At 40.0% G+C, this 16594-nt stretch overlaps 1 protein-coding gene across 1 annotated transcript in view; it reads right to left on the bottom strand.

The window, feature by feature from the left end:
* FAT3 (FAT atypical cadherin 3) overlaps positions 1-16594 on the bottom strand; it is a 335343-nt gene that overhangs the window by 67098 nt on the left and 251651 nt on the right. Inside the window, exons 11-14 of the mRNA XM_066175676.1 lie at positions 12468-16541; positions 4895-5091; positions 3636-3789; positions 2549-2782 (exon numbers count right to left, since the gene is read on the bottom strand). Of these exons, the coding sequence (XP_066031773.1) occupies positions 2549-2782; positions 3636-3789; positions 4895-5091; positions 12468-16541 (4659 nt within the window). The remainder of the gene's footprint in view (positions 1-2548; positions 2783-3635; positions 3790-4894; positions 5092-12467; positions 16542-16594) is intronic.

Genomic DNA, 16594 nt, shown 5'->3' with positions numbered 1-16594 from the left:
TATTCTGAAGTTTTATTGATTTTTTAACATCATGCTTGCCACAAAGTCCCATGTAGGTTTCCTCAGAGTTGCTGCCCTAGCATGACCGTAATTCCTTTCAAAGAGGCTGATATTGCAGTTGTGTAATGGGTTTGCTCAGGTAATTACACTTCAGCATTCATTCCAGCTCTTCTTGTGCCTTAATTTGAACAAAATGGAGTAATTTGGCACTTTGCTTTGGAGGCAGTGGGAGGTGAAAAATTCACTGCTTTCTGTGAACCTCTTGAAAAAATGTAGAAACAGTATTTCGCTTTCATTTCTTAGTTTGAACATTTCCAAACCTGCTGGTGGTGAGTAAGTAGCAAATACCATATTGTGGAAATATTAAAAATTCCCAGTCGCAGCTGTATAGGAGAAAGAATTGCTTTCAATTAAAACTGCTAAAATATCCTAACAAATAGACTTACGTATATTCTCTCTCCTTCAGGAGACCATGTAATTTAAGATTCCCAGCTGTATGTAGAGGTTATGGAAAATGAACTTCTGTGCTACTAAACAGTTAAAGCTGTTATCTTCTATTGAATACTGTGAAGAAGGATCACAATTCTCCCTTAGTGTGTGCAGCTGTTACGACTAGTTTCTAAGTATGTATCCAAATTATAAATATATTAAACAACAATTTATGGTCCAGTCCTACAGTTTCACAGGATATTATGAGAGCAGAAACTTCTACAGATATCAAAGGTACAAGGCAGATATAACACTATTTTTCTCTTAACTGGAAATTGTCTTAATTATCCAACAGTGTCTGAACACATTATCCTCAGGATTCTGTAAAACTCTGTTTAGTTGTGGACCACGAAGCGACATCTCTCAAGTTTTCTCTCAAAGGCTTCAATATTTATGCTCCTGTCCTTATGGTACACAGACCTTCAGGCCCAAGCAGAGCTGACAAATTCTAAGACTGATCACAAGATCTTTCCTGAATGTTAAAAATTTATTTGGATGATGCTTACTTCCTCCACTGATGTTTTCAGGATAACACTTCAAAAATCCTTAGAGAAATGTCACAGCCCATCAGGAATATCAATAATACATTTTTTCTCTCATGGGAACATTACATTACCTGAACTCATTCATTATCTAGCAATAGGGAATCAGTGATTTCAGTAGGGACTAACGGAACAGTAATTACAACAAAATCCAGTTCTAGGGACTTTTTAGTAATTTCCTTATGATACACTGTATGGTTTGATTTTCAGGTCTAAGCATTATGGAAGTAAATAGCCCCTTCTCATTCATCATATCCATCCCTCCCTGTAACTTCTCTAGTTTCAGAAGGAAAGTACAACAACTATGGCTTGTTTTTAATTTTTTCATTGTCAACCATTGTTAACCATCTTATTATGTAAAGTTGGCACTAGCATGAACGTCTATTGACAACTTTTTCTTCTAATTGTGTCCCCTCTCTCCTTGAATGTCATCCCACCTACAAGAAAAATGGTAATTAATACAACAGTGGAAAATAACAACACTGTCTCTTCAGACAGTTCAGTAGTTTACCACCAGTAATTGGCTCTTCACTCAGGACAGTATCATAATTTTAATTGTGAGTTTTCAACCATGGCATGTAATGCAGCTCTTCATAGATACATTAATGAATATTTGCTGCTTCTTTAGGAATTCCTGTATATCTAAACTATCAGCCTCGCAAATAACTGAGACTTCCAGCATGCACTCTATTAGTAAAAAAGAAATTTTTTTTTTCATTGAATGAAAGATCTACTTCTTACATTAAACTACTCAGGTCATGGTTTTTACAAAACACCACCAAGACACAGCAAGAAAAAAAAGAAACAACATCAAAAAAACCCTAAGTTATTTATTTCAACTCAAGTGAATGACCTAAGAAGTTTTCTAATATTCAGTAGCTTTTACCACTGTATTATACAAAAAGACTTCCCTTTAAATATTTATAATTGGGCCCATATTTCAAGGGTAAGGTCCTCATATAATAAACCATTACACTTCCAATGAATGTGCAGTTAAATAACCAGAACATTTATAATGTACATTCACAGTGTACAATAGTTTTATACTAAAGTAACCAGCTGGAACAAATAGGAGCTATTGAAGTATAAAACTCTAGAAAAGCTGTGATTAATCAGATATAGGTCCCAGTGGCATGTAACTATATTATTTGCATAAATAGAGGCATGGGTACTCAAAATCACGGCTCAAGAAAAGAGGTGAGACCACTGAAGGAAGACAGTTGCAATTTAGCCCCAGAATGATCATTTCCCCCTAAACAGAGCTGTTGCTGATCAAGAGAAAACTACATGCTTCTGTGGCTGCTGCAATGCTATTCTGTTTATAACACCATTATGTCAAGATCAGACACAAGCATTTTGATGTAAGGAAAGAGAAGAAAAAGAAATGGGGAGGATAAAGAAGGAGGAGGAGAAAAATGAATAAATTTAGCAATAAAAAAGTAAATCTGCACTGTAATTCCACCGAGCCACAGAATTTTCATAAACATTATTCATCTTTTGCAATGTAATCCACTTACCAACATCAGGATCAGTTGCTTGGACTCTTGTTAACAAAGCTTTAGTGGCTGTGTTTTCATAGACACAAGCAGTGTAGTGGTCAGACGAAAACACTGGTGGATTATCATTAACATCTTCTAAAATAAGATGGATTTCTGACTGGCAAAACCTGCCACCACCATCAGTGGCTCGGGCAACCAAGTTGTATGCAGGGATTTTCTCTCGGTCAAGAGGGGCCAAAGATTTCAGCTCACCTGAAATTATTTAAAAGCAGCAGCTATCATTATTATTGTAGCAACATCACTAATTCTAGACAGCATAAGTGTCTCAAAATGATGTGTTTCACAGGAATAGGCAAGAGAAAACAAACCAAATATGGCTTATTCCAATGAAGAGATTAAAAACTCACAGCAGTGTCACTTCCCCTTCCTCTTTACCCAAAAAAGTGAGGTGCCAATATGAGTGCAAGGATGACAAGCCATTCATGGTGGCTTTAACAGCAGCCCAGTAGCTTTACCCATATGAACACCACCATGTTTTTCCAAGTCTGTCTTTCTGTCTCAAGATTTATTGACTCCTTAACACAGAAACACTTCCTTTTTAGCAGTACCTGCTGTGATATGACAAAAGGTGATTGTTTTAAATTAAAAGAGGGTGGAGTTAGACTAGATATATGGGAAGACATTTTTTATGATTACAGTAGTGAAAGGCTGGCACAGGTACCCCTTGAAAACTTAACTGGAAGAGTCTCTGATCAACACGATCTATTTGAAGATGACTCTCCATATGGCAAGGGGTTTGGCCTAGATGACCTTCAAAGTTCTCTTCCAGCCCAAAATATCCTGTGGTTCTATGATAAATCTCTGATCTAAATTGAAGTCTGTAGGGAATCAGAAGATATCCACTGTTCTGGTTATAACATCCAACCTGGCCAACAAAGATGTCCCTCTTCCTCCCTCCTGCCACTACCATTCAAATGGCCACCCACATCTGCCAGAACTGGAACAAATGGCTGATAGCCACACGTAACCTAACTCTAATTATGGAAACCAGTACCCAGATGTAAAGGGGTTAAGGCTATTCAGAAACACTTGGTTGTCTTCTTACCATTTTCTGGATCTAAGAAAAATTTATTGTTCCCCGAACCATAAAGAGAATAGCGAATTTCACCATTGGACCCGATGTCAGCATCTTTAGCGCTGATTTTGAGAATTACTTTGTTTGGTGGAATGTCTTCAGGAAACAATGCTGTGTATGCAACCTAGAGTCAGAAAAAGACATGTAAACTATGCTGTAGCAGTATTTTACAGTCTTTGAACAACCTTTTTTAAAAAATTATTTTAGTGCATCCTTCTATACAGGAAACCATTTTCCTCTACACAACATATTCCTAGCAATTTGAATCACTGTTAAGCTTTGAGGTGTCACAGAAACAATGCCAAATTATGACTGTGAATAGGGCTCATCTTAGGTGCTTAAAGCAATACCATTTTGTATCTTCTGTTTATTCCATTGACACCCATGAAATGAAAATCTTGATGAGTGTGCTATAAGAAACAATTGTTTTTATCACCTCATCCAGCAGTTTTGAGGGAAATACAGATTGTGATTCCCCAGAGTGGTAGAGTGGTTCTTGCAATGACAGTAATCCGTCAGTGAGTGATAATGTAATGATGGGAATTACATGAGTATATGCATGCACACATACACATACACACACACAGACACACACATACATATATATATGTATATATGTAAAACTTCCGTGAGTAGTACCATTAAGGAACTCTGGGTTTTATCGTGTCTTTTCTTTCACACAGACCTTTCTATTGCACTAACATCAGTTCCCTGGATTGCCTTTCCACAGAATACAAGACAGCTAACACTCTGAAAGCTGTGGTCAGGCCACACTGCATGCATTCCCGACAACAGGACAGCAAGCTACATTCTTCTGCCTTTTCCACTGGATGTCTGGTATCTGGAAAATTGAGGAAAGCTGGAGTTAAACTAGACTGATGACATTTCCACATGGGTTATGAAGGAAGAGCACATTCTTTTTTGCATGAGAGGAGTAGCTGCCCAATGCCACCTTACAACACATCCTTTGTTGAAAAGCCAACTAAGGCCACTGTGTACAAGACTCCTTTGCAAGCTGTATGAGATCATTATTCTTCAATCCTGGCTTCACAGGAATTCTTTATCCTGCTTCTCTCCCAGATCACTGCAGATTCTTCAACTAAGGCCATAAGGATGAAAATCAGCATTGCCTATGAATACTTTGAATAGTTGTAAACAGCAAGAGACACCTGTAGGGAAAGCATCGCTCTCAACACAGCAGCCGATTTCCATATGTGGTGTGAACTCACCTGTTCACAAACTGGATTATTATCATTAACATCAGTGACAGTCACTTCCACAGCAGCTTGGGTCACAAAGAGGCCATCTGTGGCGGTGATGTTCAGATAATAAATGTCTTGCTCTTCCCGATCCAAAGGCCTTTTAACATAAACTTTCCACTCATTCTGGACCAGTCCCAGAGCGAACTTCCCTTTGGGATTCCCTCCTGCAGTAAGACAAGCAACACACAATGAGTTGCGGTGTCCCTTCAGAGCTCCCATCTGGTTTAAACACAGAGACACATCACTAAGCAGTCATCATTTCTTTCACAGCTTTTGGTGCTTCCAAAGTTGCAGACTCAGGAAATTTGTAATGAAATTACACTTCCTGTGTTTATTGCCCCCTGAATGCCCTGTGTGAAAGTGAACCGATAACTTTCAGTGGAAAAAAAATCCATTTAGCAGAGCTGATCTCTTGTTCAGTTCCCCGTAAGAGTAATCAAATTCAAACTGTGAACAATCAATAGTCCTCTCGGGCTGGTACAATTGTCTTTCCACTTAGTCTCAGGAGAGGATGTAATACACCGTAGCTCTTGTTACCAAGACAATTTCATTAGCTGTTGATTATGCAATCAAGGGCTGGAAGTGGGTTCTATTAAGGAATCCTCTAATGAAAGCTTTATCATACAGCTGCGCCATTCTTGTGCTTATTAAAATTCCAGTTTTTCAAAAGGTTTACACGACACAGGAAGACACATTAGTATTAAATAGTCCTAACAAGAGGTCATTTGAGGAGCAGTTGGAAGATAAGCACTACAAATAGATCAAATGTATCCAAGAGTGAAAGCTGATGAAAGGTGTGCAGGAGATAAAGCAGAAGAGTTCTTTACCATGCCATAACACTGACACTGAATTTGGCAATGTGCTCTTCCACATCATTAAATTGCCTGGTGACAAAAAGAGGTTGGGAGAGGGAAAGTTTTTGGTCCACATAAACCCCAGGAAGGAGGGGGGCAGGGGAAGGGGGAAGGGGGAAGGGGGAAGGAGGAAGGGGGAAGGGGGAAGGAAGGGAAGGGAAGGGAAGGGAAGGGAAGGGAAGGGAAGGGAAGGGAAGGGAAGGGAAGGGAAGGGAAGGGAAGGGAAGGGAAGGGAAGGGAAGGGAAGGGAAGGGAAGGGAAGGGAAGGGAAGGGAAGGGAAGGGAAGGGAAGGGAAGGGAAGGGAAGGGAAGGGAAGGGAAGGGAAGGGAAGGGAAGGGAAGGGAAGGGAAGGGAAGGGAAGGGAAGGGAAGGGAAGGGAAGGGAAGGGAAGGGAAGGGAAGGGAAGGGAAGGGAAGGGAAGGGAAGGGAAGGGAAGGGAAGGGAAGGGAAGGGAAGGGAAGGACATGTCACATACAGAAGCTTGCAATAATTAAGGTGAGCACGGTCATTAATGTTTCCAACAGTTATTTACTCTTTTCTCAGAAATGGTACAGTCTCCTGCCTGGTCCACGAAGAAATCACCTTCAATCACCTTTCTGTGAATCTGATCCAAACCTCCTATCAGACCAGACAGTAAAATCTTTTAAACCAGTGTTATGACTTTACTCTGCTAGTCAGCTCAGCCCCATGCAGCTGCTGGCTCATTTCCTCCCCAGTGGAAATGGGAGGAGAATCTGAAGGGTAAAAGTAAGAAAACTCATGGGTTGACACAAAGACAGTTTAATGGGTAATGCAAAAGCTCTGTGTATGAGCAAAAAGGAAAAAGAATTCGTGGCAGGTGTTCAGCCATCTCCAGGAAAGCAGAGCTCTGTCACCCTGACAGTTACTTGGGAAGATAAATGCCATTAATTCTGAACATCTCCCCTTCCTCCTTCTTCCCTCAGCTTTTATATGCTGAGGATGCTGCCATATGGAATATCCCTGTGGTCAGCTGGGATCAGCTGTCCCAGCTGTGTCCCCTCCCAACTCCTTGTGCACCCCCAGCCTCCTCACTGGTGGGGTGTGTGAGGACCAGGAGAGGACCTGACTGCGTAAGCCCTGCCCAGCAGTAACTAAAACATCCCTGTGACATCACAAATCCAAATCATAGCTCCATAGCAGATTCTACTTAGAAAATTTATTCTACCCTAGCCAAAGCCAGTAAAGCCAACCACCCAGTCTTCTGTGCCCAGCTTGGTCTGTAAAAACGTATCTGAACATTTAATAATTTAGGATAGAGCACTATAGTCATAGCAAACTCATGTGGTACAGAAACTGAGTGAGGATATATTAAGAAACACAATGATGCTCCACTGGCTGAACTATAATTGCAGCTAACACACTGCTAGATCTCTGCCCACCATATTAAGCTTTCTCCTATGGTCTCCATGCAGGAATTCAATCTGAGAACTACTGTCCATGCTGCTTATGTTTAAAATTGGTATAAAACTATTAAGGGAATTCTTGTTCTTCTTTGTAACACGTTTAAGAATGTCAAACATGCTAGTGTACATTTGCTTACAAATTAATCAAGGCTCTGACATGTGTCAAGCGATCTGTACAGGCTGAATGGAAAGACCAGTATCTTAAACTTTCCCCTCTAGTACTTCCACTGAAGGATTTCATAAGTAAGTATTAAAAAAAAAATAACAATCCAAGGCTGAATTTATTTGTGTTGACTCTGTTGTCAGGCAATTAGTGTCTCTGGTGTGGCTTCTCTTGTCACAATTCTGTCAGTTCTCAGGGACCTTTTTGTCAAAGTAACAACACAGAGGAGGTCTGAACTTGAAGTTGAGCTTAAAACCAATCAAAAAAGTCTAATGTCCATTCCATACCTTCTTTCTACATCAAAAAGCAGGAAAGAGGTCACAGGCTGTAAACTATGCCTTCTTCATTACCACAAGATAGACTGGTTTCTATTTAATATGAAAACTAAGTCAGTTGAATCAGGCTGAGCAAATCTTTCTTGTTAAGAGTCACCATTTGTGCTAGCTGTGACTGTGCCAAAGAAAGCAAGTTGTAATGAATAGGATTTCCAGAAAATTAGTCAGATAGGCATTATAATTATAAAAGGCTTTTGAATCATACAGAGCACTAAAATCATGTATCAAATACAGATATTTTATGTTGATAGAAAACCACCCTTTTTGATCACAAAACCAAGCAGCTTTCCCACTGATTTCTGTGACAGTCTGGAATAATCACCAGAGGACACATTGTTTAATCTGTTGTGTCATATAAACACACATTTCTCCTAAAGAGGGTTACACAGAGTGTTGATGTGTACTGCTGGCCAGATCTGAATACAATCCAAGGAAATGAGAATCTGTCCACTGACTTGAGTCTGAATGCGACTTCAAAGAAGGCAGACCCCTGCTGATTGACATTAAATTCCTTCTATTCAGTTCAACACCAGCATAAAAAAAGCTTAACTTTCCTCTACAAAAGGCTGTAATCTTGTCATAGTGAGTTTAATGTTGTAAACCATTAATAAAAGTAGTCTTAAATATTCTTATTTTGCTTCATGATATTAATCAGGGCTTTCCTGTATATTAGTCCTTTTGTAAAAGGAAATGATTAACTGTCCTGACCAAGCAGGAAGCAATACACTCAAGGTATGGGCATCTCATTGCTAAGAAAAGAGGAAAGGTAAAATCTAATTAAAATCAGCTGGTGGCTTTTACGGTTAGCAGCAACACTACCTTGGAGCGATTTTAAAATCACTGTTGCTTTGTTGCTAATGGAATGGCTTTTAAATCATATCAAGGAATTCAGGGAATATGTATAAAAAGTGGTCCTTGAGATCTCTTTTCCTCCCCCTTACTTTACTAGAAAAGAATCAAAAAATCCGCTCTGTGGCTCAGGAAACCATTTCCTAGTACTTATACATATGTCTTGATGCAGATCTCGTTCTGCAGTGATTAATTAACTTTTTCACTAATATATGCAAGCAGATTCAGTTTCCTAGGGGCATTCTAATTAATTAGTTTTTCACTCTGAATAATGTAGCTTTTCTAAACGGAAGCCTCCTGACTACATGTATTAATGGATTCTTTAAAATCTTTTGGCAGTTTTCTTATGTTCCACTTTGAATGTCACAACAGTGAAGTGCTAGCTACAAAAAACACTCCAGTAACTTTTTAGAAAGGCTTTGAGGCTAAAAAAAATCAGCAGTATCTTTTATCTTTTGTTACTTGAAGTTTAAATAATGCTTTCCCTCCCTCTCTCCCTAGTCAGCAAATAGTACAAAGCCAAATCAAGCTCAAGTTTAAGTAAGAAAGAAAACAGCCAGATACAAATGAAATGCAGAGACACAGTGATCCAAAATAAACAAATCCTGACACACATCATTACTAAAGCACACACAGAGGCCATTATAGCAACTAAAAGGGAATGGAAAACTAGAAGCCAACAGTATCAGTTTTCACTGCAATGTCCCCATGGGGGAGGGGGAGCTGAATATTTACTAATTTATTTATTTAGCTTCTGTCTTACATTTATGCATTTATTTAGGTACTTTCAATTCCCAGTTAGAACTCTAGGCATTTGCATCACACAAAATCAACGGGTTTAACCTCCACTCCCAGTTTAAGAAGTTGTATATTTACTGAGCTTCTGTAATGATAAATCCACTCCTTTTAGCTTTACTACCATAAAATTGCAGAAACTGTTCTTCATCTGGCACACACGGCCTTCCCAAACACTGAATCATCCCTTTCTCCGGAATTCCAGTACCTCAAATATATGATAAAAAATAACAAAAGCCACACCTTTGCTCATACTGAGCAATCAACCCAGCAAATAACCTGCTATGTACAATACCACTTCTTTCTTCCACTGTCCATCTTCCTTGTATTCAGCTGAACGAAGCTTCAAGACTATTGACTCGCTAGCTTTATGTGCCTGATGAAGCCTAATTAACATCACTGAGGAACACAAAACACTTTAGTGTACCAATGTCTTGGCAGCTGACATTTTTCAGGTGGCTTTTCATGGTTCGCCACTCTTAAATCTCAGTAATATCTGGCGGGATGTAGGTTGGTTAGACATCAGGAGAGCCTTGGTTTTAGGCAAACTGCCTCAATAGGCAATGATCTCAAAGGAGCCTTCAAAGGAAAACTACTGTGCTTCCTAAGTGTATTTGTGTCATCTGGACTTCCTATTGATTTTCTATTAAGATTTATATATAGTACTTTTGCTTTGTGAACATCTCCAGTTGCAACTGAACTACAAATAACAAAGAGTAGGTGAAAAATTATTTTCCCTCACCATCAAATGCAAATGAAGGTGGACTTGACAATGGCAACTATTTGCCAGTAATCATAGAAAACAATCATAAACTGAAGGAATCCAAGCATAATATTTATTTATCCACCCAAATGTATCTACCCCTTTTCAAGATGGACCAGAAGACTGCAATAGGCATTTCTATTTCTCAAAAGAGTACAAAAGGACTCTTCAGTGATTACATCTGCCCCAGAAAGTTTATTTCTTTCATCTTCTAAATAATGATTTCTTCTATTTATCTTCTGTGTGCTACTTTTCTCCAGATGCATTTTCACAAAGCTGTTTTTGGTGGATCAATATGACAGTCTCATAATTTGTTTTCTTCTTCCTTTTTGTTAATGTACCATTTTTACTCAGAGTCTACTGTATTCACAAAAGTTTCTTTGAATCAAAACGCCTCCAGAAAGTCACCGTTTTTGAATAATCATCTGGCTAATCTGATTCCATGAAATACTGAAAGCACACTTCCTGAGATCAACCTGAGGTAAAGTGTGAATAGACTATTTTGTGAGTGAAACCATATTTTAACATGTTTTGACATTTTAATCAAAAGAACCCAATTTCTCCTTGTGCATTTCCCAAGCTCAAAAGATATATTCAAAGGAAGTGGAATTTCTGAGCCCATGTGCTTTAGGAGTTGTAGAGTAAGAAAGTTTTGGGCTTTGACATCTAATGTTTTCAGAACCTAAGAGTACCTGTCATATTTTGAACTGTGACAGAAACTAAGGTACAGAATGATCTATAATTTAGGAGTCACATCTGACAGCTGTTATTCAGAAGTCCAGTTTTTGCTCAATTAACAGCACAGGTATGCGAAGAAAAGACACTACATTACTAAAGGCATAATTCATTATAAGAGATGACTGCCAGACCTCACAACAAAGCCAATGATCACACTGCACGAACATACCTTTGTTACAAACCTAAGGGATTTCATTTCCCATAGTACTTTCTACACTGGGGTCCCCAAACTCCTTCAAATATACCAAAAATCTCTACTTTGAGGCATTACTGATTTACTTTAACATATGTGAGAACTGGGCCATCAGCAGCTAATGCACCTTGCCCAGAGCCTCTAAATCCTGACATTTACACACAGGACTACTTTTGCCCCTATTTCTAAAATCCTTCAGCACATTACATTATAAACACACAGTCTTTGCAAACCTTTAATTTCAAGTTACAATTAATCAATGAATTTCTGGTTACTTTGAAAATTATGCTACTTGTGATATATAACACAGGCAGTCTGTGGCTAACTGGAGTGTCGCACCTCTGCCTACACACCATCCCACAGCTATTTTCATTTTGATAGCTAACAAAGGGGTACGAGCCTTACTCTGAAGAGCAAAATACACAAACTGTTTTCCCATTAGTTAAGTACTTTTTTGCCCACGACCTGCTTCCTACATGCAGTCTTATACATGTTGAATCCCATTCAGTGAGAAAAATGTGAATTTTTCCAATCATTTGGTTATTACTAGGTAGCTAATACTAGCACTTGAATTGCTAAGGAGGGGGGGAGTGAAAAAGCTGTTCCCTAAAAAAACCTATTGGATAATGCAAGATGGAAGGAGAAAAATAATTGCAGCACTCATCACTCATAGCATTCACAAAAGCTAGGCTGAATCTAGGAGAAAAGAATGATAATAAATATTACACAATAAGAAAGAGCAACGTTACCATGCTTTGAAAAATGTATTAGTAATGTAATCAGAATTTTCTTATGCTGTATATAACAATGCATGGCAGCTAACCAGTGCTTGTAAGTACATTACTATTTCCCTGGCCAGAAATCTGTACTGATAAGAAATGGCATCCCCTCACTCTAGAATGTAAAATTCATTCATGCCCCTGCCCCCCCTCCCACTCCCCACTTCAAATACAGATATTTCAAAATGGCTGTGGCATCTACTTTCCTATCTCAAAAAGAAAAATGTTATTTCAAAAAAAAAAAAAAAAATAAAATGCTTGGAAGGATAAGGATTTTCTCTGTAAGAAGAAAATTTTCATTTTTCCTTATTTGAAATATTAAGAAATGATGGTTTTCAAGCTGACATATCAATTATGATGGATTGATGGCTACACTACATTGCACTGCAGCAAATCAGGAAGCATTCATCTTGGAAAACTGAGAGAGTAACATAGACACAAAGACGCACACACACACATTCCTATTCCTCTTTTCAGCTTTGCTGCAAATTCTGTCCAAAAAAAAAAAAAAGAAAAAGGACTGTAATTGACTCATTCACATTGATAATTTAGCTGAAACCCTGCTAACCATCCACCTAAAACTGGACAGATGCACAGTTCTTCAGTAAGCTGGTTATGGGAAGAAAGCATGCAAGTTGTTTCTCACCTGTAATGTGGTAGCTAACCTGCCGATTGACATCAGATGTGTCTTCATCCCAGGTGCTAAGAACAGCCACAACTTCCCCTGGAGGGTCACTCTCCTTCAGTGACCCTCTGTACACCTCGTGCTCAAAGACAGGCGCATTATCGTTTATATCTGTCACAGTAACGGAGACCAAGGTGGTTGAGGACAAGGACAAAGCTTCCCCCAGATCTGAGGCCACCACTGCAAAGGTGAAAGCAGAATCCTTCTCATGGTCCAGATCCTTCAGTGTACTGATCCAGCCACTGTTGCTATCAATGGTGAACACTTCCTTGATCTTCTGCAGCTCTGATTCCACTGCAAGTGTGTACATGACCTGCCCATTCGCACTTGAGTCTGCATCAACTGCTTTGACTTGCATAAGTTTTGTTCCTATAGGCATCCCTTCCATTATTATAGCATCATAGCTAGCTGTTTCAAACACAGGCTTGTTGTCATTTACATCCAACACCTTCACCTCCACATCCACAGTCAGCACAATGTCTACTTTGTCTAACGGAATTGTGGCTGCAACTTTGAAGTGAAAGGCGGAATTTATTTCGTGGTCAAGTCTCTTATCCAGTTTTATGAGCCCTGTGTCTTTCTCTATGATGAAAACCCCGTCTTTGTTGTTTTCAGGTAGCTCACCATTAACTGTGGTATACAAAGCACCCTGATTGGGCAAAACATGCAGAATGTCAATAGTACTGCCTATGAGAGTGTCTTCTGCCACGGTGAAAGAATACTGGGGTTGAGAAAAGGAAGGCAAAATGGTTTCTGGTGGTAAAACATGGATGTAGACAGGAATGACGGAATGCTTTACAGGAATGCCACCATCAACTGCTTTGACAAAGAATGACAGAACTGTGTTTTTCAGATGGTTAAAGCTACCCTTGGTGACCATCCATCCATTATCTGGATCTATTTCAAGTAGATCAGCTACTGAAACAGAGGCTTCACTGTACAGAGAATAGGTAATTCTGGAATTGGCTCCATCATCTGGATCTACTGCTTGTACTTGGGTCACCAAGTAACCTTTCCCAACATCTGCTTTGACACTTGCTCTATATTCGACCGTCATAAATTTGGGAGCATTGTCGTTCTCATCCACTACTATAACTCTCACAGTGCAAAACGTAGTCCTGCCACCTCCATCGAGGGCTCTCAAGAATATATCGATATCGCTTTCCAGTGGGTTCTCACGGTCCAACTTCTCAGTTGTCAGAATCTGCCCGTTTGCATCAATCAAAAATCGGTCCTTGGCGAAATCATTTATTATGGAGTAGCTGATCTGGCCATATACACCTGAATCCCCATCTGTTGCCTTCACATGGATTACTTTCATTCCAGGAGCAGCATTTTCTCTAACCTCTGCAACATAAATGCTCTGTGAAAACACAGGGCTGTAGAGGTTGGCCCCGAGGATCTGTATGTGCACCTGAGCCGTGCTGGTGAACAGCCCGTCTGACACAGAGACGTTCAGGCTGTACATGGGCTCCATCCTCTGCTTGCGATGGTTGGAAAGGGTGATGACACCGCTCTTGCTGTCCATAAGGAAACTGGTCCGATCATTTCCTGATAGGATGCTGTACTCCAGTCTGTCAAAATCAGAGCTGTCGGCATCAGAAGCTTGGACACAAGTCACAAAATGACCCCGAGGTGCCAGTTCGCTCACATATGATTCATATATTAACTGGTTAAAAACTGGAGGATTGTCATTCATATCTGTTATTGAGATACTAACGAGAACCTCACTGCTCAGAGGTGGGAACCCATTATCAGTTGCTCTGACTTTCAAGCTGCACTGCTGTATGAGTTCATGATCCAGCATCCGGGCTGTCAAAATTAGGCCACTGCTGCTGTCTATATGGAAATAGTCAGTGCTGTTAAAGGTATCCTGGACTATCTGATACTGTACAATCTTGTTATTGTCAGAGTCAGCATCAGTAGCAACAACCTGCAGTACAGGAGTCCCAATCAAAGAAGCTTCAGACAGGGTAGCATTATAAGCAGACTGATCAAAAACTGGAGGATTATCATTAACATCATTAACAATCAAGTCCACAGTTACCTCAGCGCGAGCACCAGTGAGAGCATCACTGGCTCGCACCATCAGCTTGAAAAGAGAATTTATTTCATAGTCCAGTGGGCTGATGACACTCAGAACTCCAGTATCAAAATCAATATTAAACTGGTTGTATGGATCTCCGTCAACAATGATATAAATGATACCCTGGCCTTCTGGACTGGTTGCATTTATGCTTAAAATTGGCATGTGCATTTCTACATCTTCATTCACAGAAGCTGTATAGAAGGGCTTGTCAAACACAGGCATTGCTTTGTTAACAATAGTAATGGGGAGCTCTACCGATGCAGACAACGATGGGTTACCACCATCTTTGGCAAGAATGACAACCAAGTACTCTATATTAGACAAATCAGAATTGAAGGCTTCTTTTAAAGTGACGCTACCAGATACTCTATCGATTTCAAAATGTCCATAGTCTTCCTTCAGCAGGTATGACACCTCGCCATTGTCACCCTTGTCTTTATCAATGGCTGTCACTCGATATATCAGGGTACCAGGTTCAGCATCAACCTGCACAGCAGCGTAATAGGGCAGCCCTACAAACACTGGGGCATTATCATTTATGTCCTCAATGTAAACTCTCACTAGGACTCGAGCGACACGGAGGTGATCTAGCTCACGGCTTGCTTCCACCACCAACTCATACAGCTCCTGCTCCTCTCGGTCAAAGGGGATACCAGTGGTCTGAATGACTCCTGAGGTGGATTTGATTTTAAATTTGTTTCCTGGGTTTAATATGCTGTATTTCAAAGGCTCATTGAGGCGGTTGCCAACAGCATTCACCACAGCAATCTTTGTGATATTGGAGCTGTTTTCTGAGATAGAAGTGGAATAAAAATTTTGTGTGAAATGGAGTCCACTATCCATAGCTTCTTTTACCATTATTGTCACCATAGCAGTGCTATAAAATTTCCCATCAGATACTCTTACTATTAGCATATAATGGTCTTTGGAGAGACTATTGTTTCTGATGGTGAGTATCCCTGTGCTTGAGTCAATTAAAAAATGGTCCATATTGCCTTCAATTATACTGAATGTTAGTTCTGGAGGGATCTCTGAGTCTGGGTCTGAAGCTTTGACTTTGAGAACCTCAACACCAATGTATGTGGGCAGGAGCAAGACTGTCTCAAACACAGCCTGGCTGAAGACTGGTGGGTTGTCATTGACATCAGTTACCTCAATGATCACTTCAACTGGGCTCTCTGCTGTAAGCTGAGGATTCCCACTGTCTCTAACATGAACATGGAAATGGAAGTGGGCTATAGTTTCATGATCTAAATTTGCAATTGTTCTGATTGCACCTGTGCTGGAATCTACCGTGAAATACTTTTTTGCAGTTGATTCAACAATCTGGTAGACAAGCAGAGCGTTCTGGTTGCTGTCAGCATCGGTGGCACGTATCACGAGGGGACTGTTATTCACACTCCGGACGACGCTGTTCACAGGAGCAGCTTCACTTATGCTGCCCGAGTACTGAGAGAAGAGAAAAACTGGTGGGTTATCGTTTTCATCAACAATCTGAATGTTCACAGTGGCATTTGATGCCATGCCTGCCATATTTGTTGCCTGTACAATGAGCTGATAGGAGGAAGCGCGTTCATAGTCAAGAGCCTTTTGACTGGTGATCACTCCAGAATACGGGTTTATGGTGAAGACTCCATCAACATTGCCATCTTTAACCTCATAAACTAACGTGGACTGACTGATTGCAGAGAGAGAAATGACAGAAGAACCAATATCCACATTTTCATTAACCTCTGCTTGGTATTCTTTTAGAGTGAACTTAGGGTGGGAGTTATCTGCCATCGTCACAGATATCCGCACAATTGCTGTTGCAGACAGTGCTGGAGAACCTTGATCAGTCACTTTGACTGACAAAACAAACTGTCCCATTGTGGTTAAGTCTGGCTCCTTGAGTAATGTAATGATGCCTAAAACTGGTTCAATCTTGAACGTGTTTCCCGTGTTCCCTACAACAAAAATATTGGAATGAGATTAATAATAAAATATGACTCACTTAATG

The sequence above is a fragment of the Chamaea fasciata genome, unplaced genomic scaffold (assembly GCF_029207755.1).
Source record: "Chamaea fasciata isolate MVZ Bird 193981 ecotype frontalis unplaced genomic scaffold, bChaFas1.0.hap1 SCAF_2, whole genome shotgun sequence".
In the NCBI taxonomy this organism is placed as follows: domain Eukaryota; kingdom Metazoa; phylum Chordata; class Aves; order Passeriformes; family Sylviidae; genus Chamaea; species Chamaea fasciata.
Note: the sequence above shows the minus strand (reverse complement) of the source record. Positions and strands in the feature narration are given on the sequence as shown.